This window comes from Platalea leucorodia, assembly GCF_965183815.1.
Source record: "Platalea leucorodia genome assembly, chromosome: 22".
Taxonomy (NCBI): domain Eukaryota; kingdom Metazoa; phylum Chordata; class Aves; order Pelecaniformes; family Threskiornithidae; genus Platalea; species Platalea leucorodia.
The window spans coordinates 2,267,624-2,294,873 of NC_138844.1; the positions used below are offsets into that span (position 1 = coordinate 2,267,624).

The 27,250-nt window shown below is 65.6% G+C and overlaps 2 protein-coding genes across 3 annotated transcripts; one reads left to right on the forward strand and one right to left on the reverse strand.

Annotated features, from left to right (window-relative positions):
* Nucleotides 1-103: 103 nt before the first annotated feature.
* PLCD3 (phospholipase C delta 3) lies at nt 104-14,061 on the reverse strand. Its single transcript, XM_082332049.1, has 16 exons — nt 13,892-14,061; nt 10,062-10,223; nt 8,602-8,830; nt 8,377-8,506; nt 7,605-7,830; nt 6,734-6,935; nt 6,499-6,643; nt 6,265-6,417; nt 6,034-6,189; nt 5,743-5,778; nt 4,954-5,113; nt 3,922-4,038; nt 3,694-3,842; nt 2,798-2,933; nt 829-978; nt 104-748 (listed from the first exon to the last, which is right to left on the reverse strand). The coding sequence occupies exons 1-16, from the start codon at nt 13,992-13,994 to the stop codon at nt 660-662; spliced, it is 2,343 nt and encodes a 780-aa protein (XP_082188175.1). The 5' UTR covers nt 13,995-14,061; the 3' UTR covers nt 104-659.
* A 4,942-nt stretch (nt 14,062-19,003) lies between these two features.
* Nucleotides 19,004-26,998, forward strand: ACBD4 (acyl-CoA binding domain containing 4). Of its 2 annotated transcripts, none has more exons than XM_082332042.1 (10): nt 19,004-19,115; nt 19,224-19,344; nt 19,431-19,515; nt 19,583-19,703; nt 22,253-22,366; nt 23,512-23,618; nt 24,412-24,562; nt 25,869-26,038; nt 26,198-26,242; nt 26,563-26,998. In XM_082332042.1, exons 1-10 carry the CDS (start codon nt 19,046-19,048, stop codon nt 26,671-26,673), a joined length of 1,095 nt encoding a protein of 364 aa, XP_082188168.1. In that variant the 5' UTR covers nt 19,004-19,045; the 3' UTR covers nt 26,674-26,998. The 2 variants fall into 2 exon arrangements, with proteins under 2 accessions (XP_082188168.1, XP_082188169.1); XM_082332043.1 differs by having other exon boundaries at nt 19,012-19,115; nt 19,415-19,515.
* Nucleotides 26,999-27,250: the final 252 nt, after the last annotated feature.

The following is a 27,250-nucleotide window of genomic DNA, read 5'->3' on the forward strand; positions in this document are numbered from 1 at the left end:
CCCACCCAGCGGGCCCCAGGAGGTGACAGGGACGCCGGGACAGGCTCTGTTAAAATAAAACCTTTATTTGACTGGCTTGACACCAGGGTATGAATCTGCGACCGGTGCTGGAGCAGGGGTCGGGAATGTGGCTGGCAGCCAAGCGAAGCCTCGATGCCATGGGCGCGATGTGGCGCGTGGTGGCAGGGTCCCTCGGGGACGGCACGGTGGCAGGGTCCCCTTGGGGACCTCATGGTGATGGCACCGTCCCTGCGGCCCAAGGTGGGGCTGGGATTGAGCGTAGCCGGTGGTGGTGAAGCTCGGGGGTTGCTGTCACCCATCTCGCCCATCCTGGGGCTGTGCTGGGCTTTTGATGGCCTGGCCACCCCATCCTTGTTGTCACAGCGTCCCTGTCCCCCTGGGGTCCCAGCCAGGGAGGGGAGGAGTGGGGCACGTGGGCCAGCAGATGGGGTGGCACTATGGGACATGGAGGGGGTCCCCTACACCCTTGGGTCCCCCAACCCGCCCTGCTGTCACCGTGGCCAGGCGAGCGGTGTCCCCAGGCTGTCCCCACACAGGGAGCGGAGTGTCTCTGGCGCAGGAGGGTGCCCACCCCATGGAGGACCACGTTGTCCCCCCCACGGGGACACGATGTCCCTGCTGCCGGGACGGCAGAGACCTCACAGGCTCTTGCATCGAACGTGCACGAAGAGCGTGGCGGGGGACAGGGACGCCCCGTCCTTGGAGAGCAGATGGATGTGACGATACCCTGGGGACACAGATGGTGGCTGAGCGGGTGGCGGGGCACCGTCCCCGTCCCCGGGGGCAGTGTGGGGGGCACCCACCCACCTTCCCTCATGCTGGCCAGGGGCAGGGTGAACTGCCCCACGAAGTCATTGCAGGAGGTGCTGTCGTAATCCTCCACCACGAAGCGCACCAGGGCCAGCTCGGGCGCCCGCAGCTGGAAGCTCAGCGTCTCCTCCCAGCGCGGGTTGAAGCCTACGGCACCAAGACGGGGGGTGGGCACTGCCACCGCGGCCACTGCGGCCACCGCGGCCATCCGCCACCCCAGATGCAGGGACCGGCTTGACCCACCAGCGTGCTCGCCCCTGCCCCAGCTTAGCTGCCATCCTGCACTGGGGTATGTGGGGACGGGGGCAGACTCAGGGAGTGGGAGTGATACTGGGGCCAGGCTGGGCTATACTGGGGGAATGGGGGTCATACTGGGGCTGTGATGGGCTATACCAGGGAAACAGGGATCATACTGGGGGAATGGTGGTCATACTGGGAACATGATGGGGTATACTGGGGGAGAGGAAGTGATACTGGGGCCGGACTGGGCTATACTGGGGGAATAGGCGTCATACTGGGGACATGATGGGGTATACTGGGGGAGAGGAAGTGATACTGGGGCCGGACTGGGCTATACTGGGGGAATGGGAGTCATACTGGGGCCGTGATGGGGTATACTGGGGAAACAGGGATCGTAGTGGGGCTGTGACAAGCTATACTGGGGAAACAGGGATCATACTGGGGCTGGGCTGGGCTATACTGGGGGAATGGGGGTCATACTGTGTCTGGGCTGGGGTATACTGGTTGAATGGGGGTCATACTGAGGCCATAATGGGGTATACTGGGGGAACAGGGGTCATACTGGGGCCATGGTGGGCTATACTGGGAGAATGGAGGTCATACTGTTGCTGGGCTGGGCTATAGTGGGGGAATGGGGGTGATACTGGGGCCTGACTGGATTATACTAGGGGAATGGGGGTCATACTGGGGTCAGGCTGGGCTACACTGGGGGGATGGGGGTGACACTGGGGCTGGGCTGGGCTATGCTGGGGGAATGGGGGTCATACTGGGACTGTGATGGGGTATACTGGGGAATGGGGGTCATATTGGGACCGTGATGGGCTATACTGGGGAAACAGGGATCATACTGGGGCTGGGCCGGGCTATACTGGTTGAATGGGGGGTCATACTGGGGCTGTGATGGGGTAGACTAGGTGAATGAGGGTCATACTGGGACTGGGCTGGACTATACTGGGAGAATGGTGGTCCTACTGGGGCCATGATGGAGCATACTGGAGGAATGGGGGTCATACTGGGATGGTGATGGGCTCTACTTGGGGAGCGGGGGTCACACTGGGCTTGGGCTGGGTGGATTGCAGGAGGGAGCAGCACTGGGGAGAACTGGGACGTGCTGGGGCCCTGCCACTGGGGATCAGGCTGTGCTGGGGATGCGGCACTGAGGGACTGGGGTGCACTGGGGGGACTGGGATGTCCCAGGCACTGGCTCAACTGGGGTGGGGTACAGGGGGCAGTGGGTGCCTGGGCTATTGGGTGCCCGAGGGCTCTGCCACCCGCCGGGGTCAGGGTGCCCGGGGTGCTGGGTGCCTTGGGGTGTCCCTGAGGATCAGGGTGCCCTACGGTGTCCCGGGGATTAGGGTGCCTTGGGGAGCCCCTAGGGACCGGGTGCTCTGGGGTCCCTTGGGGATCAGGGTGCCTTGGGGTGTCCCCAGGGATCACGGTGCCCTGGGACGTCCCTGGGGACTGGGTGTCCTGGGGTGTCCCCAGGGATGGGGGTGTCCCCAAGGATCAGGGTGCCCTGGGGTGCCCCTGAGGACTGGGTGTCCTGGGGTATCCCCGGGGACCAGGGTGCCCAGGGGTTTCCCAGGGATCCAGATGCCCTGGGGTGCCCCTGAGGACTGGGTGTCCTGGGGTGTCCCCAGGGATGGGGGTGTCCCTGGGGATCAGGGTGCCCTGGGGTGTCCCTGGGGACCGGTGGCCGGGCCGCGGTGGCCCGGCGGGCACTCACCGTTGTTGAGCTTGTGGCGGGTCTGCTGCCTGCTGCAGTCGGCCGGGACGCCGTGGATCTCCACCCGCACGAAGGGGTCCACGATGGAGCTCCCCTTCTCCCTGTTCAGCTTGGGCAGCTGCTGCGCCGTGATCACCTGGGGGCAGAGGGTGCTGGGGGGACGCGGGGTGGCGGGTCCCAGGAGAGGGGACGTGGTGGCACAAGGCTGGGTGTGGGACAGGGCTGGTGCCCCCAGAAGGGACACAGGTGGCACCCGGCCTGGAGTGGGGATGGGGCAGGGAGGAGGGAGGTGGGTGGTGCCATCCAGGAGAAGGGACATGGGTGGCACATGGCTGGGTGCAGGGTCAGGGTTGATGTCCCCAGGAGAAGGGACATGGGTGGCACTTGGCCAGGCATGGGAATGTGGTCAGCGTCACCCAGGAGTAGGGACACGGATGGTACCCAAGCAGATGTGAGGACAGGTCAGTGTGCCCAGGAGAAGAGAGGTTGGTGGCACCCAGGTGGGTGTGGAGTTGGTGTCACCGAGGAGAAGGGACATGGGTGGCACCTGGCTGGACATGGGGTTGGTATCACCAAGGAGAAGGGACATGGGTGGCACCTGGCTGGACATGGGGTTGGTATCACCAAGGAGAAGGGACATGGGTGGCACCTGGCTGGACATGGGGTTGGTGTCACCAGGGAGAAGGGACATGGGTGGCACCTGGCTGGACACGGGATTGGTGTCACCAAGGAGAAGGGACATGGGTGGCACCTGGCTGGGTGTGGGGTTGGTGTCACCTGGGAAAAGGGATTCAGGTGGCACCTGGCCAGGCATGGGAATGTCACGGGTGTCACCCAGCAGGGAGGCGGGTGGCACCCACCCAGGCGCGGGGCCGGGGGGAGTGGGGTGCCCTCACCCTGATGTGCAGCGCCAGGCGGCGCGGCCCCTCTCCGGGGGGGCTGCGCAGGCAGGGGGGCTTCAGCACGTAGCCACAGCACCCATTGCCCAGGAACCGCCCGGCGTTCAGGTCCATCTCGTAGCCCGGCGTCTGGAAATTGAGGGCCACTGTGGGGACAGGGGGACGGGGTGTCAGGGCGGGGGGTGCCAGGTCCTGGGGTGTCCCCCAGGGGCCGTGGGGTCTCACCCAGCTGGCATCCGACGTTCCACATCTCCTGGGGGTTGTAGTTGGAGGAGTTCATCTTCAGCCCCAGCGGGTAGACGCGGCTGAGCTGCCGGGCGTTGTACCGGACCAGCGCCGGGCCTGGGGAGGGAACGGCTGAGCGGGGCCGCTGCACCCATGGGTGCCGGTGCGGGGCCCTGCCAGCGGGTGACGGTGTCCTGCCTGCACCCGTGTGCCTGGGGACACGGAGGGAGCCTGCCCGGCTGGGTGGACCCAAAGCCTGAAATGTGACCCGAACCCTGAAAGCGGACCCTGAGGTTCAGGCCCCAACCCTTGTCCTTGACCCTGGACCTTGACCTTGGACCCCTGACCCCGGACCCTGACCTCAGACCCTGGATGCTGCCCCAGATCTTAATCCAAGCCCTGGACCCCGGACCCTGACCCTGGATCCTGACCTTGACCCCACACCTTGACTTTAGACCCCAGACTCTGACCCTGGACCTTGACCCTGAATCCCAGACCCTGATCCCAGATCCTGACCCTAGACCTCAGACTCCAAACCCCAGACCCTGGATCCCAGACCCCAGCCCTGATCCCAGATCCTGACCCTAGACCCTAGACTCTGACCCTGGACCCCAGACCTTGACCCTGGATGCCAGACCCTGGACACTGACTCAGATCTTAATCTCAGCCCTGGACCCCAAGCCCTGACCCCTGACCCTGCACCCTGAACCCAAACCCCAGACCTTGACTCCAGACCTCAGTCCCTGGACCCTGATCCAGATCTTAATCCCAGCCCCCAGACCTGATCCTGGGCCCAGATGCCACATCCCAGACCCTGACCCCAGAGCCTGATCCTGGACCTGTGACCCTCACCCTGGTCTCTGGCCTCAGACCCTGACACCAGAGCCAAGCAGCCTGGCCAAGGCCAGCGCACCCCCGACCACCACCCATGGAGCCAACCCAGTGACCAAGCCCATCGGTCTCAGCCCCATCCTGCACCCCAGTGAGGTCAGGAGCATGGAGCCACTCTGTCCCCGTCCCTGTCACTCTCACCCGCCTCCTTGATGAGCTTCCGAGCCTTCCTCTCGCTGAAGGAGGACATCTCGCAGGGCCGGGGGTGGCGCAGGGCACGGGCCAGGCCGGGGAAGGGGACAGCCTGGCAGTACACTACCACGGCCGACAGCTCTGGGGCCACTTGTGATGCGTCCTTGGCCTGCGGGAGTCACCGTGGTGTCAGGGCCACCCTGGCTCTGGTGGCCACCCGCCTGCCTGAGGGTCTACAGACCCCCCTACCCTGCTAGTGCTGAGTGCTGAGACCCCTAAGGCCATGGAGACCCCAAAGCAATGGAGAAACTGAGGCAATGGAGCGATGGACCCTGAGATGATGGAGAACCCAAGCAGGTTGAGACCCTGAGGTCATGGAGAACCCAAGGTGATGGACAACCCAAGATGTTAGAGACCCCAAGGTGATGGAGACCCTGAAGTGATGGAGAACCCAAGATGATGGAGAACTGGAAGTGATAGAGACCTCAAGGTGATGGAGACCCTGAGGTGATGGAGAACTGAGGCAATGGAGAACATGCAGAACACCCCCCCAAGGCAATGGAGACCCTGAGGGATCACCCTAGAGGTGATGGAGACCCCAAAGTGATGGAGATCCAAGGTCATGGAGTTCCTGAGGTGATGGAGACCCCAGAAATGGAGCACCCAGCCCAACGGGGGAGGAAGGCAGCACAGCCCAGGAGTCCCCAAGCTCAGTCCCCTCTGCCAGGCAGTGACAGCCACTCACTGCCCCCGTGGTACCCGACCCGTCAGCCCACCCAGCTCCATCACACAACCCACCTGCAGAGGTTTGATCTCCTGCAGCGACTGCAGCGACTGGAAGAGGAGAGAGCAGGGCTGCATCGGGGGATGCTGGCAGTGCTGACCTGCCCTGGGCCCCAGCACCGCTGGGACACGGTGGCCCCGTGGCACTGCCAGCATGCCATGGTCCTCCAGGACCACCAGGATACCATTGTCCCCCAACACCACCGGGATGCTGTGGTCCTCAAGGACCACCAGGACGCCATGGTCCACGAGCACCACCAGGATACCATGGTCCTCTGGCACCATAGCCCTGGGAGAGCCCCTCACCCGCCGGCTGCTTCTCTCCTGCAGCTTCTCATCCTCTTCCTCTTCCTCCTCCTCCTCTTCCTCCTCCTCGGGGTCCGGAAGGGAGGTGACACCCCGGGGCTCGTGCCATGGCTCTGGCAGCTTCTTGCCCTTCACCAGGACCTTCCCCTTCAACTGCTGCGGGAGGAAGGGCCAAGCTCAGGGCTTGGAGGGGACATGGGGACACTGTGGTGCGCAGGCAGGTGGCCTTACCTCCGGGGACGGGAGGTCGTGGGGGTCCTGTCCCTCCAGCGGCTGCGTCAGCAGCATGTCCCCCAGGATGGCCTTCATGTGCCGGGCCATGGTGGCCTGCTGCTCCAGCCCACAGTGGTTCTCCAGGGACAGGATGACAGGGTAGGGCGATTGCTGGGGACGGGGACAGGCAGCACTCAGCACCTGGCACCCAGCACCCAGAACCCGTCCCAGGGCTGCCGACACCTGGCTCACCTTGAAGGCGTAGTCACGGATGCTCTCAATGACATCGCGGAAGAGGATTTTGGAGGTGAGCGTGTGGCCATGGTAGACGATGGGTTCCCCGTCAGAGCCCTCCCAGCAGTCCAGCTCCACGCAACGGCATCCCGCCATCAGCGCCCTGACATCAGCGGATGAGTCCCTGCACTGCCCTGGCACCCTTGAACCATGGGACCATCCGGGCATGGAGCATCTGAGCAGGGGCACCTACCTGACATAGGCTTCGGTGCTGCTGGTGCCACCGATCTGGTTGCGGGTCAGGTAGGTGTTGTGGGAGGAGGAGATGAAGTAGTGGCACAGGGGCTGGCTCATGTCCTGGTGCACCTTGGTGTGCTCCTGGTTGAGGATGTCACCAGCGGCCGAGAGGAGGTACATCATGAAGCCATCCAGCATCATCAGGTCCTGCTGCCTGGCTGCAGGACACAGTGGTGGGGCGTCGCAGAGGGCTGGCATGCTGCTGGCAGGGTGGCACCCTGGGGACTGTCCCCACCTGGATGTCCCCTGCCTCCCAGCAGTGTCATGTTCACCCCAGACCTGGCACTGTGGCACCCAGGGGATGTGGAAGTCCCCTTGGTGTCCCATCTCCACCCTGATGTCCCCCATCCTGCTAGTGCCACATCTACCCTAGGGGCACTACTGTGATACCCGAGAGACACGGAGGTCCTTCATCCCCACCATGATGTCCCTTGTCCTCCTAGCGCCATGTTCACCCTGGACCTGCCATGATGGGATGCAAGTAACATGGAGGTCCCCTGGCAGTGTCATATGCATGCTAGGGCTGGCACTGCATCACCCAGGAGACATGGAGGTCCACCTGCTGTCCATCCCCACCTTCACATCCCCTGTCCCCACAGTGCCACATCCACCAGGGACCAGCAAGGCCACGTGTTGGACTGCTGACACCCGGTGCCACCCTGGGGAAGGGACACAAGGCATGGAGGACCCCATACTAGCCTGGGGGGCTGACACCACCAAGCAGAGCCCCATCCCCACACCATCCATGACCTCCCTTGGCTCCGGCAGTGCCCATCCCACCATCCCACCATCCCACCACCACCCAAGCTGGCTGTCCTCAGCCCTACCCTTCTCGTTGAGCTCGTAGGCGTGGATGACGGCGCGGGCCTGGAGCAGGCTGGCGTCCTCGCCCTGATCCCGTAGGAAATCCCGCAGCTCCTCGGCCGACAGGACACGGTCCTCACCCGAATAACGCCCAAAAAGCTCCTCCAGCTCCGGCCGCCGCAGCAGCCGTCGGCAAAACTCCTCCACCTCCCGGCCCTCCAGCCGCTCGTTGCCTGAGCGGTCGCACTCCTGAAGGGACCGCAGCCCAACCTTGGGGACCGTCCCCTGCCCATGGGGAGGGGGTACGGCCACCCCCTGCCTTGTCCTGCCTGTCCCTTGGGGTTGGCAGCGTGTGTGATGAGTTTGGGGGGGCTCAGCTACTGCTATGAGGGTTCGGGGATGGATTGTGCCTAGGGGGATGCAGGGGCATGTCCCCTCTGTCCCCCCACCCATAGCCCTCTGACCCTCCAGTCTGGGAGCAGAGCACCGTGCCTCAGTTTCCCCAAGTGGAAAGGGACCTTGGGAGATGCCCATGGGGACAGCACCCCATGGGGGTAAAATGTCACACCTTGGGGACCCACAGAGCAGTGGGGGGGACAGCTCACTCCACCCCATCATGAGCAGGAGCTCATGGACCCAACCATTGGTGGTGGACCCAACCATTGGTGATGGTGGGTGGCTTTGGGTGTGACGAGTTTGACAGTTCTGTGCATTTGGGAAGGCAAGGAAGGGGCCAGCATTCCCTCCCAGTGACAACGGCGGGGGACAGCAGGTCACAGAGCATAGGACGGGTACCTTGAAGAGCTTGTAAGCATAGACATCATCCATGTCAATGTTGATCATCCTCAGCATGCTCTTCACCTCCCGGAAGGACATCTTGTCATCCTTGTTCCTGTCTGCTCGCTGCAGGACCCCGTGGATCCAGCTATGTGGGGGTAAGGAAACCAGCCGGTGTCACCCCCATGCCCCACGGCCGTCCCCAACCTGTCCCCAAGCCCCCATAGCTCTGACAAAGGATATTGGTCAAGCTTCTCCGGTTGACTCATGGCTTGCAGCCGCCCCATCAGCTTGGTGAGTCCTTGCACCCAGTGGCGGGCATCTTCCTCGCCCCGGGCGGCCAGGTCGAGGTTCTTGCGCTTGCCCTTGAAGACGAGGGTGAAGCAGTGCCGCTCGGGGAAGGCGGCACCGTACTTGCGTAGACCCTCTGACTGGTGTCCCTCGCGCACCCCCTCGATGTGCATCACCGAGACTGCAGGGACACGCGTGGTGATGGGGCCACCCCGGGGATGGAGGTGTTCCCTCGGCGTTTCCCCCACCCATGAGCATCCTGCAAGGCATCCTGGCTGCTGGTGGACACCCTATGTGTCCCCAGGGGCACGCCAGGGGACCGGGGCTCAGCTCCTGTTGATGCCGCAGCTGGGCTTAACCCACTAATCCCAGGCGAGACAGGAGCTGTGGCCACTGTCCCCTGCGGGGACGGGGACGGGGACGCCAGTGGGGGATGGAGCTGTCTTGCAGTGGTGGCAGGTCTGGGCACCCATCCCAGATGAGAGGGTGGAAAGAGATGGGTGATGCCAGGGAGCGGGGTCAGAGTCTGGCCGGGATGGAGATGGGACCTCATGCTGGTCCCAAGGGGGACGGGGAAGGGTGTGGGCTCTGGGGGCTCAGCCTGGGGTGCACTGGGAGGCACTGGGTGCACTGGGATGTAATGGGACGCACTGGGTGCACTGGGAAGCACTGGAAGGCACTGGGTGCAGTGGGTTGGGGTCCAGGTCCCGGGTGGGGGTCCACATCTCGGGTCAGGGTCTGGGTCCCAGGCTGGGGGTGCAGGTCCCGGATTGGGGTCTGGGGTCTGGGTGAGGGTCTGGGACCGGAGTGGGGTCTGGGTCCCAGGTCAGGCTCTGGGTGGGGGGTCTGGGTCCTGGATTGGGGTCTGGGTCCTGGATTGGGGTCTGGGTCCCAGGGTGGGTGTCTGGGTTGCCCATGAGGGTCCGGGTCCTGGGTTGGGATCTGGGTCCCAGGGTGGGTGTCTGGGTTGCCCATGAGGGTCCGGGTCCTGGGTTGGGATCTGGGTCCCAGGTGGCGGTTTGGGTCCTGGGTGGGAGTCTGGGACCCAGTGGAGTCTGGGTGGGGGTCCAGGTCCTGGGTGGGGACCTGGGTCCTGGGTTGGGATTTGGGTCCTGGACTGGGGTCTGGGTCCCAGATAGGGGTCCAGGTGAGGATCTGGGTCCCAGGCTGGGTCCTGGGTCCTGGGTGGGGGTCCAGGTCCTCGGCGGGGTCTGGGTCCCGGGTTGGGATACAGTTCCTGGGTGGGGTCTAGGTCACGGGTGGGGGTCTGGGTCCCGGCTCACGCCCAGGTCCCCACGGGCGGGTTTGGGGCACTGTGCAGATCCCAACCCCTCCCTGCAGCTCGAGGCTGTGCAGGACGTGGTCCAGGGTCCCCGAGCCCCCGGGGGAGGGTCCCCAGTGCCGGCACTCACAGCTCTGCTGGGAGCGAGCGTGCCCGAAGCCCCCCTCGAAGCAGACGGTCGCCCCATCCTCCTGCAGGCGGAAGAGCCGCTCCCTGGGCACCCCCCGGGACTTGATCTTCCGGAGCAGGGAGCCCCGCAGCATCCGCTGGATGTCCTCATCCTCCGTCAGGCCTGCGGGGGACCAGCCCGTGGGCACCCTGCGCAGCTACTGGGGGGGTCCTGGGGGGCACTGGGAGGTACTGAAGGCTCTGAGGGTGTACTGGGGGTACTGGGTGGGAGTGAGGGGGGCTCAGTGCACATCTGTATGCACACCTGCATGTGTACACCCCTGCACATCCAATGGGATGGGGTGGGATGGCATGGCATGGCATGGCATGGGACAGACAGGACAGGACGGGACAGAGGGGACAGGACAGACATGATGCGATGGGATGGGACAGGATGGGATGGGACAGCACAGCATGGGACAGGATGGAGGGATGGGATGGGACAGGACGGGATGGAATGGCATGAGACAGATGGGACAGGACAGACGTCATGGGAAAGGGTGGGACGGGACGGGACGGGACAGGATGGGATGGGATGGGATGGGACGGGACGGGACGGGATGGGATGGGATGGGATGGGATGGGACGGGACGGGATGGGATGGGATGGGATGGGATGGGACGGGACGGGACGGGACGGGACGGGATGGGATGGGATGGGATGGGATGGGACGGGACGGGACGGGACGGGATGGGATGGGACGGAACAGAATGGCATGGCATGGACAGGATGGAGGGATGGGACAGGACAGGATGGGATGGACAGAAGAGGGCGATGGGATGGGATGAGGTGGGTCACATATGACAAGATGTGAGAGTACAGACGGGACCTGATGGGACAAGATGGGACAGGTAGGATGGGACAGGACAGGGTGGGGCAGACAGGACCGGATGGGACAAAGTTGGGCGGGACAAACATGACAGGATGGGACAGGACGGGATGGGACGGCACAGGACAGGGCAGGATGGGACATGATGAGACAGACAGGATGGGCGAGGACAGATGGGATGGGATGGGATGGGATGGGATGGGATGGGATGGGATGGGATGGGATGGGACGGGATGGGAAGGGACGGGATGGGATGGGAAGGGACAGGATGGGACAGGATGGGGCGGACATGATGGGACAGAGCAGGCAGGACAGAACGGGACGGGATGGGACGGATGGATGGACTGGGGCAGGACAGACAGGAGAGAACAGACAGGACAAGCCACTGCCATCGGGCCCCGCTGGGGCACCACGTGGCTGGCGGGGGGGACAGAGCACAGCAGCACGGTGGCAGAGCCCTGCTCGCACAGCACAGCCCAGCTGCTAAATCCCAGCAAAGCCACCCAAATCCCGTGTGGGGAACAGCGGGATGGCGCTGGCAGCGGAGGTCAGGCCGGGCACGCTGACGGGGTGCCCTCGGGGGACCTACGGGCCCACACCCAGGCTCACGGCGGGGCTGGGACTTTTCCGTCTATTCTCCAAAAAGCAGTTATTTCCTCCTTTTCTGTTTTGGCAACCAGGTCTTAAGAACAGCCCCAGCACCCATGTCCCTGCTCTGGCTGGAGACGCTGCTCCTGGGCTGGGAAAGGGCAGGTCTGGGGCCGAGCGGGGACATCCTGAGCCGGCCACAGCCTCAGGGACATGGCCACGGCCACCAGCTGCCACCACCTCCTGCACAGTCACATCCTGCCCAGGGTGCAGAATCCAGGGCACCTTCAGAGGGCAGATACGGACACACGGACACATGGATGCACAAGGATATGGATGTATGGATGTATGGGTATGGGCACATGGGCACACAGATGCACGGACACACGGATGCACGGACACACGGATGCTCGGACACACAGATGCACACAGGCACATGGGGTCACAGGTGCACAAGTGTATGGATGCATGGACCCACAGACGCATGGACATAGGGATGCACTGAAACATGGATGCATGAATATACAGATGCAGGGATGTATGGATACATGGATATACGGATGCAGGGATGTATGGATACATGGATGCACTGATGCAAGGACACTTGGACAGCTGGGCATGTGGATGCATGGATGCACAAGCATATGGATGCATGGACACATGGACAGATACACGGACACATGTTTATATTGATGCAGGGATGTATGGATACATGGATGCATTGATGCAAGGACACACAGACACACAGGCACCCGGATGCACAAGCATATGGATGCATGGACACATGGACATACGGGTGCATGGACAGAGAGATGCACTGACGCAGAGGGACATGGATGCATGGACATAGGGATGCAGGGGTGTATGGATGCATAGGCACATGGATGCAAGGACAGATGGATGCATGGACATACGGATGCACTGATGCATGGACACATGGATATACGGGAGCAGGGGTATAGGGATACATGGATGCATGGACACACAGATGCAGGGACAGATGGATGCACGGACACACAGGCACATGGATGTACAGATGCACAAGCATATGGGTGCACAGACCCATGGATGCACAAACCCATGGATGCACGGACACACAGACACGCAGAGCTGCAGCAGACACACGGCCACACAGCTCCGGACACACAGCCGCATGCCCAAAGCCATGTGTGGGCCAGCGCAGCAGCGGGAGCAAAGCCCTCCCTCCACGGCACGGGGCCAGCTCCTGCCCTGCCCGCTGCGCCCACGCAGGATCGGGCCCGGCCGCCCCGGCAGGCGCGCCCTGACCTTCCCGGGAACCCGCTCCTCCTGCCCACGCCTCACGGGCAGCTCTGCCCCGAGCTGCTCTGGGGCCAGCGGGGCCCCGAGCCGACGGCGCTGTGGGCAGCACCGTTGCGTGGGGAAACTGAGGCGGGATGTCAGGGTCCCCGGGAGCTGGAGCCGAGCCTTGGGGACAATAAATACCCTGAGCGGCTCGTCCCCGGGGGCCCGTGGGAGGGCTCCTGTCACCTGTGATGTGGCCAAACCCTGGCTCCGCTGCCCCCAAACGTCTGGGGCAATACATAGATATTCTGGGGCTACCTTGGGGACCCCTCCTGGCCACGGGGACCCTTCCCTGCTGTGGGGGACCCCATGCACCTTGGGAACACTCCCTGCCATGAGGACCCCATCCCTGCTGTGGGGACCCCATCCCTGCTGTGGGTGACCCCATGCACCCTGGGGACACTCCTTGGCATAGGGACCCTCCTGGCCATGGGGACCCCTCCATGCTGAGGACCTCACCCAGCCATGGGGACACTTTCCTGCATGAGGACCCTGGCTGTCTTGGGGACCCCTCCTGGCCATAGGGACCCATCCCTGCCATAGGGGACCCCATCCACCTCGGGGACACTCCCTGCTATGGGGACCCTCTTGTCTATGGGGACCTCACCCAACCATGGGGACAATTTCCTGCACGGGGACCATGGCTACCTTGGGGACACTCTCTGCCACGGTGGACCCCATCCACCTGGGGGACCCTTCCCTGCCATGGGGGACCCTTCCCTGCCATGGGGGACCCCATTGACCTCGGGGACGCTCCCTGTCATGGGAACCCTGCCGGCCATGGAGACCTCACCCAGCCATGGGGACATTTTCCTGCATGGGGACCCTGGCTCTCTCGGGGACCCCTCCCGGCCATGAGGGACCCTTCCCTGCCGTGGGGGGGCTCCTCAGCCACCTCGGCCCCCCCCCCCCCCCCAGCCACGGGGACCCCTCCCGGGACGCCCCCCGGCACAGCCCCCCGGGGTTTCTGCCCGGTCCCCGCCGCCCGCCCCGTCGGGTCCCCCGCTCCCCCGCTCCCGCCCCCCCGCCGCGGGACCGGCCCCGGGACTCACCCATTTTCTTCAAGGCTCTGCCGGGCCGGCGGGGGCCACCGGAGCCGTCCGACGGGGAGCGGGGCTGCTCGGCGGCGGGACGCGCCTTCCTGCCGCAGATCATGGCGCTCCCGCTGCCCCCGGTGCCCCCGGTGCCCCCGGTGCTCCCGGTCCCGGCGCTGCTCCCGGTGCCCCGGGCCGGTGCAACCGGGCTGGGCGGTGGCTGGAGCTGGGGCTGGGCTGGGGCTGGGCGGCCCCGCCGGGACCGGGGCCGGGCACGGGGAGGTACCGGGAGGAGCCACGTTTCAGTCCCGGCGGTGTTAACCGTTTGTGGCGGCCCGGGCCGAGCCGTGGCTGCCGGCGGTGATGGGGCCGCACCGGGATGGGGCCGCACCGGGGATCCGAGCTGCTCCGGGATGGGTTTGCGTCGGGGGCCGGGCTGCACGGGGGTCGGTCTGCAGCGGGAAGGGGCCGGGGTCCCGGTGCGCAGCCGGTGTAACCCGAAGGGCCGGTCCGCCCCGGAACGGACCGGGGGTCCCCACCTCCCCCCGGGGGTCCTCCTGCACCGGGCACTGGCCCAGGGGACACCCCGGTCTCTGCCGGGGACCCCGCTCTGCCCGGGGGGCACGGCTGCCTGCTGCCGGTGCCACCCCGGTACCACCGGTGGGGACCCAGGGGACCCCCTCTGCCAGCCTGGGGACAGGGGGACCCACGGGACCCCCCTCCACCATCACACCTGGGGACCCAGTCCTGCCACGCTGGCTCTGTCCCCACCGCATGGGCAGGGTGGCACCGGGGCTGAGGGGCCACAGGCAGCCAGTGGGACCCCCAGGGGACCGTCCCCACGGGTGGGACAGCAGCAGGGTCCGGGCAGCAGCATGAGCCGGGCAGAGAGGAGGGCAATGTCTCCAGTTAGTCCCCAGTCCCAGAGCCCCACACGTGTGTGCGGGCCTGTACACGTGTGTGTGCGTGTGTACATCCGTGTGTGTGCAGACGTGTGCATGTGCGTGTGCAGCCGTGTACATGTGTATGTACATGTCTCTGTGTGCACAGGCGTGTGCATGCATGTGTGTGTGTGCGGGTACGCGTCCATGTGTGTAACCGTGTACACACGTGCATGTGTGTGTATGCAAGCACACATGCACGTGTGCGTGTGCAGCCACGTACACGCATATGCGTGCCTGCATGGGTGTGTGTGCAGGTGCACATGCTTGTGTGCATGTATAGTGAATATGCAGCTATGTGCACGTGTTTGCATGCATTTACGTGTCTGCAGCCACATGAGTGTGTGCATGTGCACGCAGCTATGTACACCTCTGTGCACGCACGCATGTGCACGCACACAACTGCATGCACACACATCTGTGCAGCTGTACGCCTGCCTGCGCAGCTGTACCTGCGCACGTGCCGGTACTTTGCTCCAAATCCTGGCAATTTTACACATCCCCACCTTTCCCACAGCCACCCTTTGCTGAGGGCAGGTGGGGAGGGGACGGATGAGTGGCTGTGGGGGAAGAACCCCTGTCCCCACCCTGGGGTCCCCGTACCCACAGCCTGGCCAGGGCGATGAGCGACGGAGCAGAGGCAGAGCCAGGCTTTGATTTCAAGCCCGTAGCTGGGCACAGGGCCATGTTTTTGCAACAAGGGGTTATTTTTGACGGCCCAATGTGGCTTCTTGCAAAAATCCACCGTGCCCTGGGGGATACAGAGGCCACTGCAGGCCTGGCCGGGCCGTGGGGACTGGGAGCCACAGCACAGGGAGAGGAAACCGCGACCGCAGGCGGTGACTTCCCCCGGTGCCGGGGCGGCGGTGGCGCTGCCAATGGCTGTGAGCCCCAGCGTGGGACGGTGGAGCACCCGGGGGCAACGGCAGGGCAGCTGGGGGCAACATCTGGGCACCTTTGGGCAACATCTGGGCATCCTGGCTGATACCTGAGGATCCTGGGGCAACATCTGGACACCTAGAGCAACATCTGGGCACCCTGGGGCAACTTCTGGGCACCCTGGGTGGTAGCTGAGTATCCTGGGGCAACGTCTGGGCACCCAGGGAAACCTCTGGGCACACTGGGTGATATCTGAGTATCCTGGACCAACATCTGGACACCCCAGGGCAACATCTAGGCACTGCAGTTAAAGACCTGGGTGACCCATGCAACATCTGGATGGCTGGGGCCACATCTGGGCAGCCCCTTGGCTGTGTTCGGGGAGGGTACAGCCATTTGAATCCGTTGGGGACATGGGGACGCAGGGACATTTCACAGGGACAGCCCAGCCCAGGGCAGTGCCCCCTCCTGTTTGGGCCGAGGCTTTGGCCACCCCAGGAGCTGCAAAATATCTTGAATTTACTTATGCAAAAAGTCTCTTGCTTTGCCGAAAACCCATAGGGAAAGCAGCCGCAGCCACCCCAAAAACCCGCTTGCAACCCCATGACTGGGCTCTGCTCCGAGTCCTCTTCCTCCCGTGGGAATTGCATTGCCAGGAATTCAGCAACGGATGCACCGACCCAGTGAAATAACCGGGCTAAACACCTCTCGCTGCAAAATCCGCAGCAAAAATAAATCCCGGTTGCAATTCCCCCTCTCCCGCAGCGTTGCTGTTTTCTACCTCCCGCGAGCGATTTGGAAGGAGCCCCATGGAAAGCAGCAACTCGCATTCCCGGCCGCTTATAGCACAGCACGTGTCCCCGTGAATCAGCGCTCGGGATTCGGGGCTGGTTTTTGCAGTGAGTCAGAGCCAGCGAGGCCCCGACGCGCCGGCCCCGAGCAGAAATCCTGAGTCAGAGCTTGGAAATGGCAGGAGGTTTAAAAAGCTTTGCTGCCTTTTTTTTTTTCTCTTTTTTTGCTGGATCTGGAATTTATAGAGGAAATGTTTCCCCAGGGGACGTGGGGTGGGAATTAGGGGGTTGAGGAGGGGGTCCCCCCCACTCGGATTTGGGATTTGGAGGTGGGATTCAGGGGAATTCCCCAAAATGTAGGAAAGCGGGAGCGTGGGGCGATGCTGCAGCGTGGCACGGGGCTGCTGAAAGCTGCTTTGCATCCCCCTCCCAGCACCCAGCCCCAGGCGAGGGCCGGATCCAGGCGCGCCCCAGGGCACCCCGTAACATCGCAGGGCCCCAGGGCACCTTGTGTCTGCAGGCCACCCATGTCCCCACGTCACCCGAGCTTCACCTCGGGGGCTCGGGACCCCAAATTCTGCCCCTTCCTTACCAACATAATTAATAAAGTTTGATAAGAATTACAGGGATCAATTGCTCTGCTGGACCCAGCTGCCCCCCGCCCCGTGCAATGGGGCCGTGCCCCTGCCCAGTGCCCCGGTGACATTGTCCCAGTGCAGTGTCCCAGTGCCCCAGTGCATTGTCCCAGTGCAGTGTTGCAGTGTCCCAGTGTCCCAGTGCAATGTCCCCGTGCCCCAGTGCATTGTCCCAGTGCAGTGTCCCAGTGCAATATCCCAATGCCCCAGTGCATTGTCCCAGTGCAATGTCCCAGTTCCCCAGTGCATTGTCCCAGTGCCCCGGTGCATTCCCCTGGGGCCCTCTGTACACGGCCCCGAGCATTGTCCCCATGCCTGGTGCATTGTCCTGGTGCGTTGTCCTGATGTCACAGCCCATGATGTCCCCCTGCGTGGCCCCAGTATCCTGGATGATTGTCCCAGTGCCCCAGAGCATCGTCCCAGAGCGCAGCCCTGCTGCCCCACAGCATTGCTCCCGTGGCGCAGGGCCCTGCCTGGCTGCGCTGTCCTGGTGCCTGGCCCAGCTGGCCCAGTGCGATGTCCCCGTGCGCTGTGCTAGTGAACTGCCCCTGCGTATCGCCCTGTGCCCTGGTGCGATGTCACGGCACCCTGTCCCGGTGCATTGCCCCACAGCGCTCTCCCGGTGCACTGTCCTGGTGTGCTGGAGCACTGTTTCTGTGCACTGTCCCAGTGCATTGCCCTGTCCCGGTGCACTGTCCCAGTGCATTGCCCTGTTGCACTGTCCCGGTGCACTGTCCCAGTGCACAGGTTCACTGTCCTGGTGCATTGCCCTGGTGCATTATCCCTGTGTGCTGTCCCTGTGCACTGTCCCGGTGCACCAGAGCACGATTCCTGTGCGCTGTCTCAGTGCATTGCCCCGTTGCGCTGTCCCAGTGCGCTATCCCAGTGCACAGGCTCACCGTCCCGTTGCACTGCCCAGTGCACTGGTGCACTGTCCTGGTGCACAGGTTCACTGTCCTGGCGCATTGTCCCTGTGTGCTGTCCCTGTGCACCAGAGCACTGTTCCTGTGCACTGTCTCAGTGCATTGCCCCATTGCATTGTCCCGTTGCACTGTCCCGGTGCACTGGTGCTTTGTCCTGGTGCACAGGCTCACTGTCCCAGTGCTCTGGTGCCCTGTCCTGGTGCACTGTCCTGGTGCACAGGCTCACTGTCCCGGTGCACTGGTGCCCTGTCCTGGTGCCCAGCCTCACCACGCCGTTGCAGTGTCCCGTTGCCCTGTCCCGGTGCACAGGCTCACCATCCCAGTGCCCTGCCCTGGTGCCCTGTCCCGGTGCACTGGTGCCCTGTCCTAGTGCACAGGCTCGTGGCCCCGTCACACCGTCCCAGTGCCCTGTCCCGGTGCACTGGTGCCCTATCTCAGTGCCCAGGCTCACTGCCCGGTGCCCGGTCCCGGTGCCCTGTCGCGATGCCCAGCCCCACTGCCCGGTGCCCTGTCCCGGTGCCCAGGCTCACTGCCCGGTGCCCGGTCCCGGTGCCCTGTCGCGATGCCCAGCCCCACTGCCCGGTGCCCTGTCCCGGTGCCCAGGCTCACTGCCCGATACCCTGTCGCGATGCCCTGTCCCGATACCCTGTCGCGATGCCCAGCCCCGCCGCCCGGTCGCCCCGGCCGCCAGGTGCCGGGTCCCGCCGCGCTGCAGCGCCCGCCGCAGCCCGCAAGGGGGCGCCGCGATGGGACCGAGCCGCTCCCTCCCCGCCCTCCAGCAGGGGGCGCGCGCGCCGCGCTTCACCATTGGCTGCGGCGCGCCGGGAGCGGAGGGGCGGGAAAGGGGCAGCGCGGCCCGTTTCGGAAGCGACGCGCTGATTGGGCGCGGGGCGGAGGGGCCGATGGAAGGCGGGCGTTGATTGGCCCGCGCGCTCTCCCCTCAGGGAGAGAGACGGGGACCGGGGCCGGTGGCGGTGGCGGGGCCGGCGGCGGGGCCGGCGCCATGGAGGAGGCGGGTTGCGGGGCGCAGTTCCGCGCCGCCGTTCAGGTTATCCAAGGGCTACCCCGGAGCGGTGAGTAGGGGCCGGGAGCGGGGCCGGGGCGCTGCGGCCGCGGCGGCGGCCGCGGCCGCAGCGCCCCGGCCCCGCTCCCGGCTCCGCTGAGGCCGTGTCGCGTCGCAGGTTCGTACCGCCCGTCCTATGAGGAGATGCTGCGTTTCTACAGTTACTACAAGCAGGCGACGGCGGGGTGCTGCCAAGGCCCGAGGCCCGGTTTCTGGGACCCCATCGGCCGGTACAAGTGGTAAGGCCCCCGGGGGGGGGGTGGCGGCCCACTTCAGGCCCGAATGACCCCCCTCCTCCCCGCCTCACAGCCGCTGTCACCCGCAGGGATGCCTGGCACAGCCTGGGGAGGATGTCCAAGGAGGAGGCGATGGCGGCTTACGTCGCCGAGATGAAGAAGGTGGCCCAAAAGGTAACGGGGAGGGGGAGAGCGGGTGGGGTGCTCGGTGGTGCCCATCGCAAGCTGCGTCCCTCCCCAGATCATTGACACGGTGCCCATGGACGAGACGACGGAGGAGATGTTTGGGTACTTCGAGCCGCTCTACGAGGTGATCCACGACATGCCCCGGCCCCCCGAGGCCTTCTTCAAGAGGAAAGGGGGTGAGTGGGAGCCTCTGCACTCTGCTTGTGCCCAGCGCATCCCTCACCTCTGTGCCACACTCTTCTCTCCCGGCACGTCACTCCTGCTGGCTCTGCTTGCTCCTGCACCAGTACGGCCATCGCCTCTGGGCTCTGCTCTTTCCCAGGGCAAATCCTTTTGCTCCTCCCTGAGCGGGGGGGACAGGATGGCTGCACCACCTCCCATCTGACTCCCCTGTGCCGCGGCTGAGGTGCTTCTTTGGGCACCACCAAGCAAGCGTCTTGTCAAGTGACGCAGGTGTCTTTTCAGTCTGGGCTTTGTCTCTGCGAAACTTCAAGGAGAGAACTTGAGATTTGGCTTCCAAATGCCGCTTGGCCCGAATCCCTGTACACGGTAGAGCAGGGGATCGGCTCCCGTGGAGTGTTGCAGCAGGGAGGCTGTGCTTTCTCTTGGCGCTGGCCCACCTCCGGGCAGGGCGGGCTGCGCGCAGGGAGTGCGGGTCATCCGATGTAAACATCGGGATAGGCCGGCCAGTTTTTGCAGCGGAGTGGGTGCAGAGAAGCTGGGGTTGAGAAACGGGATTACTGGGACCACCTTCTGCTAGAGAAGAGTCCTTCCCGGCCCTTTCCATGCCTGTGACTGCCGCCTCGTGCCGAGAGGTGGCTGGGGACCCCTCCTGCCCCTGGCGCAGGGCAGTCCTCGGTGTATCTGACCTGTGAGAAGCGTCCGAGTGTGTGAGGGGCTGGATGTGGTGGTTCAGAAAGGTGTTGGCTACCACGGAGTGAGCTTGCCGGCTGTACGCCTGGAGGTTTGGCTGTGCTGCGTCTCCAGTAGATTGGCTCAGCGGTATGTAAGCTTTTGGGGTGTATTATTTGCAGCGGGTGTGTGAACTGGCAGTGCTTTGGTAACGTTGGAAGAGCGCTGACAAATAGACTCACTCCCTGCTGGTCCCCAGGCACCTGTCCTGTGTCTGACAGCTGCTGTCACCCCCTGCTTCCAGTAAGGATGCTGCAAACGCCTGGCCTGGAAGGCTTGGCCTCAGGATGGCTGCTCCTTCCTGTGGTACCCAGGCGCTTCTGTTCTCCGTTCTGATGCTGAATGCCTTTAAAAGGCAAATAGACTTAATTTTTCTCTGGAATGTAAAAGGTGGGTCTAAACCCCTGGTCATTACCTGTTAGTGAGCGTCATCCCGCGCTAGTGTCACTTAGAGATGACACTGTCACTTAAATCGAAACCTGGTAGCGTCTGTGGAGCGACTGAGCCCAAGGTGCCTGAAACGGTGGTGTAAACCGCTGAACTTCTTAAGCTTGTTGCGTCATTTGTGTGAAAGGTTCTCAAGCCCGCCTTCAGATTTTGTGCCATTGCAACTTTTGTTACTGATAATCCAGAGGAGAAAGGTGACTTTAGACACCGCGGCAGGTGAGGGGGGAGCGTGGCAGGCGTGGGGCCCTCGGTGACTGCGGAGCTTTTTGGGGACAGAGGTGCTGCACGGTGGGAGTCCGGGCAGGTTTGGTTTTGTTTATTTACACAGTCAACCCACCGTAAAGTGGCACTTGGAAGCCAAATCGTGAATGGTTCAGGGTCCTGACGGGTCTCCAGCCTCTTGTACGCGTAGGCCAAGAGTGAAGCAACTGGGAACCAGCGATTAAGCCCTTCAGGCGCAGGCCCGATGCCGCTCTGCCAGCCCCGCCGGCGCGGGGGGCCGGTGTTGGAGCCAGGTGGTGATGTGCAAGGTGACAGGACCCTGCCCGCCACGGGTCAGGCTCGGGGGTCACAGCAGATGTGCTGAGGAGGGATTTGGGGACGGTGACGTGTCCCTGAGCGGAGCAGCCCTGGCCCTAACTCCTGTGCGGCTGCCCTGGTTCCCCTCGGGGGATTCGGTCACCTGGGCTGGGTCCCAGCGCCTGGGCCTGCCGTGATGGCGACGGCAGGTTGGGAATGGCGGAGATGTGCGGGCAAGGCGCAGGCAGGGCAGCGTTGCCACATACCTGCCCGGCCAGCAGCAGGGAGCAAAGTCCCGGGGGCCGCTGGCAATGCTGCCTGTCTGGGCTTAACCCCGCGGGCTCCGCGGGGCGGGGGGGAGGGCTGGATCTCCGGGCAGGCAGCTGCCCCAGGCCCTCTCTGGGGTGCTGCTGCCTGCCGAAAGCTCTTGGCGTGCGCTGCCTGGACAAGGCTCTCTCTTGTTGCGTTAGGCTCTGTTCGTTACCGCGGGTGTGCCATGTACCCTGCCAGGGGACGAGGACGGTGGTCGTCACCCCTCGGTGTTTACCCAGCCAGCGCTGATCCTGCTGCCTGCTGCCGCAGGGCCTCGGGGGACAGGGACTCCCCTGCCACCCGCGGGGGAGCGAGACGGGGTAGACCCGGGGGACCGGTTGAGTTTGTGGTGATTCCTGGGCCGTCAGCAAACGGAGCCGGCCCCTCTCCACCTCCGCCAGCTGCTGCACGTGTCCGGAGACTGCGTCTGCGTGATCCCCAGCCGTGCTGGCAGGGAAGCAGCGCTGAGCCCAGCCCGCAGAGAGCCTGCACCTGCAACGCTTTAATTCTCCTCTGCCCCTTCCCCTCCGTGCAGGCAGGCGGGAGCGGACGGCCGACCCCAGCCAGGAGGACCCAGCGAGCAGCCCCGCTCTGGAGCGCCCCGAAGACGCCCAGCCCGGGGAGCAGCGGAACGGGCAGCACGTGCCAGGTTGGTCTCCCCGGTGTGGCCAGCACCCGGCAGAGACCCCGCGGAGCCGGGCCTCTGTCCACCCACAGAGCTGTTGGCTCGCGGCACGGCTGGTCTGACCCTGCCGGTGTCTGAGGTGTTGCCTGAGTCGCGGCAAGCTGGAGCTTTTCGTGGGTCCAGCTCTCGGTGCCGTTCTTGATGCCGGGGTAACCCTGGGCGTGTTGGTTTGACTCTGCATCGCTCTTACCTGCGCAAAGGGGCCTGATTCTGCTAAACTGCAGTGAGAAGGCGAGGATGTTTCCCCGTGGGCTGGGAAAACGTCGCCCTGGAAGGTCGATGTTCTGGGAGGGGATGGCCTCCCTCCGCTCAAGCCAAGCCCATCCCTTCCACGGTACCGGGAGCCGCAGTGCCAAGCCCCGGCCCTCCCTGCCAAAGCTCACGCCTTGGTCCTGGCTGCTCTTGGATGCTCACCGCCCACGTCCTTGTGCCTCCCTCGAGGGCACGCGCGGCTCTCCCGGCCCGGAGGGGCCTCTCGCTGCGCCCTGGGTTGGGTAGGGTGCTCCGGGGAGGCGTTCCTCCCGCCGCCGGCCCGGCCCTCCCCCGAGGAGCATATATGGTCACCGAGCGAGCGCCTGCATCCAGGCCGTGCCCATCCTCGAGTGCGCCTGGGCTGGCAGCATGCGGGGAGCTGGGCAGTGTCCCTGCCTGCGCGGCGGGCGCGCTGCCGCCCCGGTGGCAGTTGGCGTTGTGTGAATGGTACCTGCTCCCTGCCAGCGCAGCCGGGGCCGTGGATCCCGCTGGAGGGGCTCCCCGCCGTGCCAGAGTTTTGGCTGGGGGCCGCACATGGGCAGAGAAGCCCACCCTGAAACGGCACCACGCTGGAGCGTGCCTGCCCGTGAGCGGGGCTCTGCGACACCGTGGGCAGGAGAAGGGGGAATTCGCTCCTTGGATTCATGGCCACGATCCGGAGAGTAGTAACAGAGCCGGTTCCTTCCCGCTCTGTGCCTCAGTTTCCTTCTCCTCCTGCCTCGGCTCCTGCACACAGACGCTGCCTTCCTGCCTGCTTGTGGACCTGTTGCCTTGTGGCTGCGCTGAGCTTCTGCTGCCCTCCGGACACGGCCGAAACGCCTCTCTGCCCGCGGCTGAGCCGTGTGCTTCCCTTCCAGGAGGTGGGCTGGCTCCTGCCGCCGAGGCGCCTGAGGGCAGCCAGGTGCCCAGTGACTCCGAGGGGGACGTGTACTGCGATACCCTGGAGCAGATGGAGCCTGAGAAGGTAACAGAGGGCTGGGAAGCACCGGGGTCCTGCTGCACCACGGCGGAGGCTTTGCCTGCTGCCCGCCCTGCCCTGCCTGCACTGTGCAGGCAGATCTCTGTGTAGTGTCAGCTCCCCCAGCTCTGCACGCCACCACGGCACTGCCACGCCACCACTCGGCACCGCCATCCTGGCAGCCCAGTGAGGCTCCCAAAACCTCCAGGGCCACCCGGCTGCACCCCTCTGTGCTTTGTGTCCCTCTTGGAGCCTGGTCCCCGTCACCGAGGGGAGGCTGAGGAGCCCTCGGTGTGGCCCAGCACCACCCACGGCCCCCTCCTTCCACCGGTGCGGCACCGGGGGGCTGCCGGCGCTGAGCGAGGCGGGTGCAGGCACCCTGCTTGCACCCCTGCCACTCGCTCTCCGCTCCCTGCTCCCAGGCAGCTTGGCTGCCACCGACAGCGCTCGGCACTTGAGGTGCTACGGCGAGGCTCGGCGTATCCGGTGGGCAGGAGGGAGGAAGCCACCCGGCTGTCTGGCTTCTCCCTGGAGCTCTTTCGCCGCCTCGAGCCTGGGCACCTCGCTTCGCTCCCGGGTTCCGCTCTGTCACCTCCCAAACCATCTGCTAACCACTGTTGCCGGTGGGATTTGGCTTCGCTCAGCCCTACGCACCCTCCGCCACCAAAAATGCCACCGCAGGGGACGGGGGAGAGACCACCACCACCCTGGCGTTGACCGCCTCTCGCCTGCCGCGCTCCTGCAGCCCCCGGGGAGGGGAGCGGGGGTCTCAGGGCCCTTCTTCTCTCCCCTCGCGCAGGCTGGGCAGCCGCTGGGTCTCTCCCCGAACGGCGTCCAGGCCGGGCCTGAGCCGCTGCCGCCCCGCGGCGCTGGGCAGGGAGAGCGGGGTGAAGGCAGAAGACTAGAGGGGAGGAGCAGCGCTGGCCTCGCGGCCCTCGGCTCCGAGAGAGGTGGGTGCAGCGTTTGGCTCCTGCGCGCCTTCCCGCTGCTCCCTCCCCACCTCCCGGCAAGCGGGGCCGGACGCCGGGGGGCTGAGCGGAGACCCCCAGCAGGGAATGGCATTCGGCTCCAGCGCCCAGGGGTGGGTTGTTCGGTAGCCGCAAGACGTCCTGAGCGTCCCCTCTCTTCACATCCCTTTGTCCCCAAGCAGTTTGGTGTCTTTACCCCTCTAGGACACAGCTGTGTTGCCCGTTTCGTGCTAAATTACCTGCGTTTGGAGGATGCTCTGCTGGCTCCTCTCCAGCAGCCGGGCAGGGAGCGCGGATCCCCGGCTCCCTGCACCCAGCTCCTGCCCGCGGTCCCCGCCGCCGGCGTCTCTGCCCGGTGCCTTTGGCTGCGGGTGGTGCTGGGGGGGCGAAGCTGGGCCCTGCGTCCCTGAGGTGCGGGGACGCCCTGCTCCCGCGGTGCCCCTCACCTAACGCCGCCCGCCGCTGCTGCCGGTGTTTGGGGCCCACCAGCCCCCGAGCCACGCCGCTGCGGAGAGGGGACAAGGAGCCTCCTGCCAGCCTCTGCGCCTCTCCCCAGAAGCATCCCGGGGGGCTCCCTGCTCCAGGGTGGTGCTGCCACCCTCACCGGGCACAGCCCACCCCTCTCCCGCTTATCTCCCCCCCGTTAACGTTTCCGCAAACCCTCCTGGGCTGCTTGACCTTGGGAGTTAACTTGTAAGGAGGCCGATAGAGCCGGGCTGGGCTGCCCCCCGGGGTGCCGGCGCGCGTGGGGCTGGCAGCGAGCCCCTGCCTGGCTCCCGCTCGCAGCACGGATTGTCTGGGCGTTTGCCGGGCTCCGGCCGGGCGGGTTTGGGGCCTTCGCTCAGCCCGAGGGCCTGGCAGGGAGGCAGCCGCGCAGGCAAGGCATCCACCTGGCCGTCAGCATCCCGCCTTCGCCGCGGGAAGCGAGGTGACCCACCTGTGCTGCGTGGCGGCCTGGAGGTCACCCACTGCCACCGCCACTGCGCTTGGGGGATGTGGTGGCCCGTGGCCCTGGGGACAGGCCCAGTGCCGGCTGGCGGAGGGGGCTCTGGGCTGGGGGCTCCCAGCTCTGCACGGAGCAGCTGCGGCGTGGGCAGAGCCGGCAGCGTGCGGGCAGCCCGTGGTGCGGTGCAGGCACCCACCGGGATCCACGGCTCGCTGTCGGGTGACAGCGCGCAGAGCGGGCCCTGCCAGGCCCGGGGGTGCTCGGGGAGGAGGGCAGCACCGCCGTGCACACCGTGTGCCGGCCCCGCTGCCTCTCAGCAGCGCCCGTCTTTGTGCCCCACAGATCTCCAGCTCGCCGGGGCAGAGCAGGACACCGGGAGCGTCTCCGAGCTCGCCCTGGAGCTGCCGGCAGAGCTGGATGCCCGCGTGGCCAGCGCTGTCCGAGCCCTGCAGGACGACATGCGGCGAGTGCTGGAGCGCCTGAGCCAGCTGGAGACGCTGGCCTCCGCGCAGGTACGCAGGGAGCCGCCGCGCACCGACGCTGGCTGGCAGGGCCGCGGTGCTGCCTGCCGGTGCTGCTCTGATCCGCCCCGGGGTGCAGGCAGGGAGCCGAGGTGCAGGCAGGGAGCCTGCCAGCCCTGCCTGCACCCCAAACCCTCTCTCGTCTTGCAGGGGGACGCAGCTGGGACGGACCTGGGCCAGCCGCTCGCTCCGCAGGTGAGTTGGAGGTGGAGGCAGGGCCGCGCCGTGGCCTGGCCGCCCCACGCTGCCCACCCCGAGGGGCCTGGCTGCCTGGGGGGCCCGGAGACACGGCGTGGGAAGGGTCCCTGGGCTGGGGGGCAGGGGCCATCCCTGGGGACGCATCCCCAGCGTCCCGGCACCAGGGCCGAGGGTTTTGATGCGAGATCCGTGCAGGGTGACGGGCGCAACGGGGACCATCGGGCTGTGACGGTGGCCGCCGTCAGCAGGGGCTGGGGGGATGCGTGGGGACACCCTCGTCCCCCTCCCCACCCTGCCTCTCTCCGTCCCCTCGCCAGGCAGCGTCCCCGTGGCCCCTGCCCGCCGCCCCGCGCACCCTGCTCTTCCTCGTCACCTGGCCCTTCGTCACCCAGTGGCTGCTGCGCCGCTGGCAGGGCGCAAAGAGGTGACGGCCGCGTCCCCAACGCCGCCGCCGGCCCCGAGGGATCGACGAGGGCATCGCCTCACCCAGCCAGGGGGTCACTGGCGGGCCGGGACCCCCGCCCCGAGGGACGGGGAAGCCACCGCGCACCGCCGACCGCCAGCGTCACGCTCAGGGCCTCACCAGCACCGCCGGGACGGCGAAGGGACGGGGGCGCGGGATCGCCCCCGAGGGGAGCCCGGGGTCCCCTCCCGCCGCGCACGGACGGACCGGCTGCCCGCGGGGGGCGGCCACCGACCCCGTCCCCGGGGCCCGGTTCCATGAAGCGCTTGAACGTCTCAATTAAAAGTTGCCTTTTGGGTCCAGCCCCGGCTGCCGCTGCCCCGCCGCCGGGAGGGGAGAGCGGGGCGTCACCGGGGCCACCCCGCTGCGGCCTGGCCGCCCCCGCCGTGCTGGCAGCTGCCTGCCCCTGCCCCTGCCCCTGCCCCGCTCCTGCCCCCGCCCCTGCCCCTGCCCCCGCCCCTGCCCCTGCCCCGCTCCTGCCCCTGCCCCCGCCCCTGCCCCTGCCCCGCTCCTGCCCCTGCCCCTGCCCCTGCCCCTGCCCC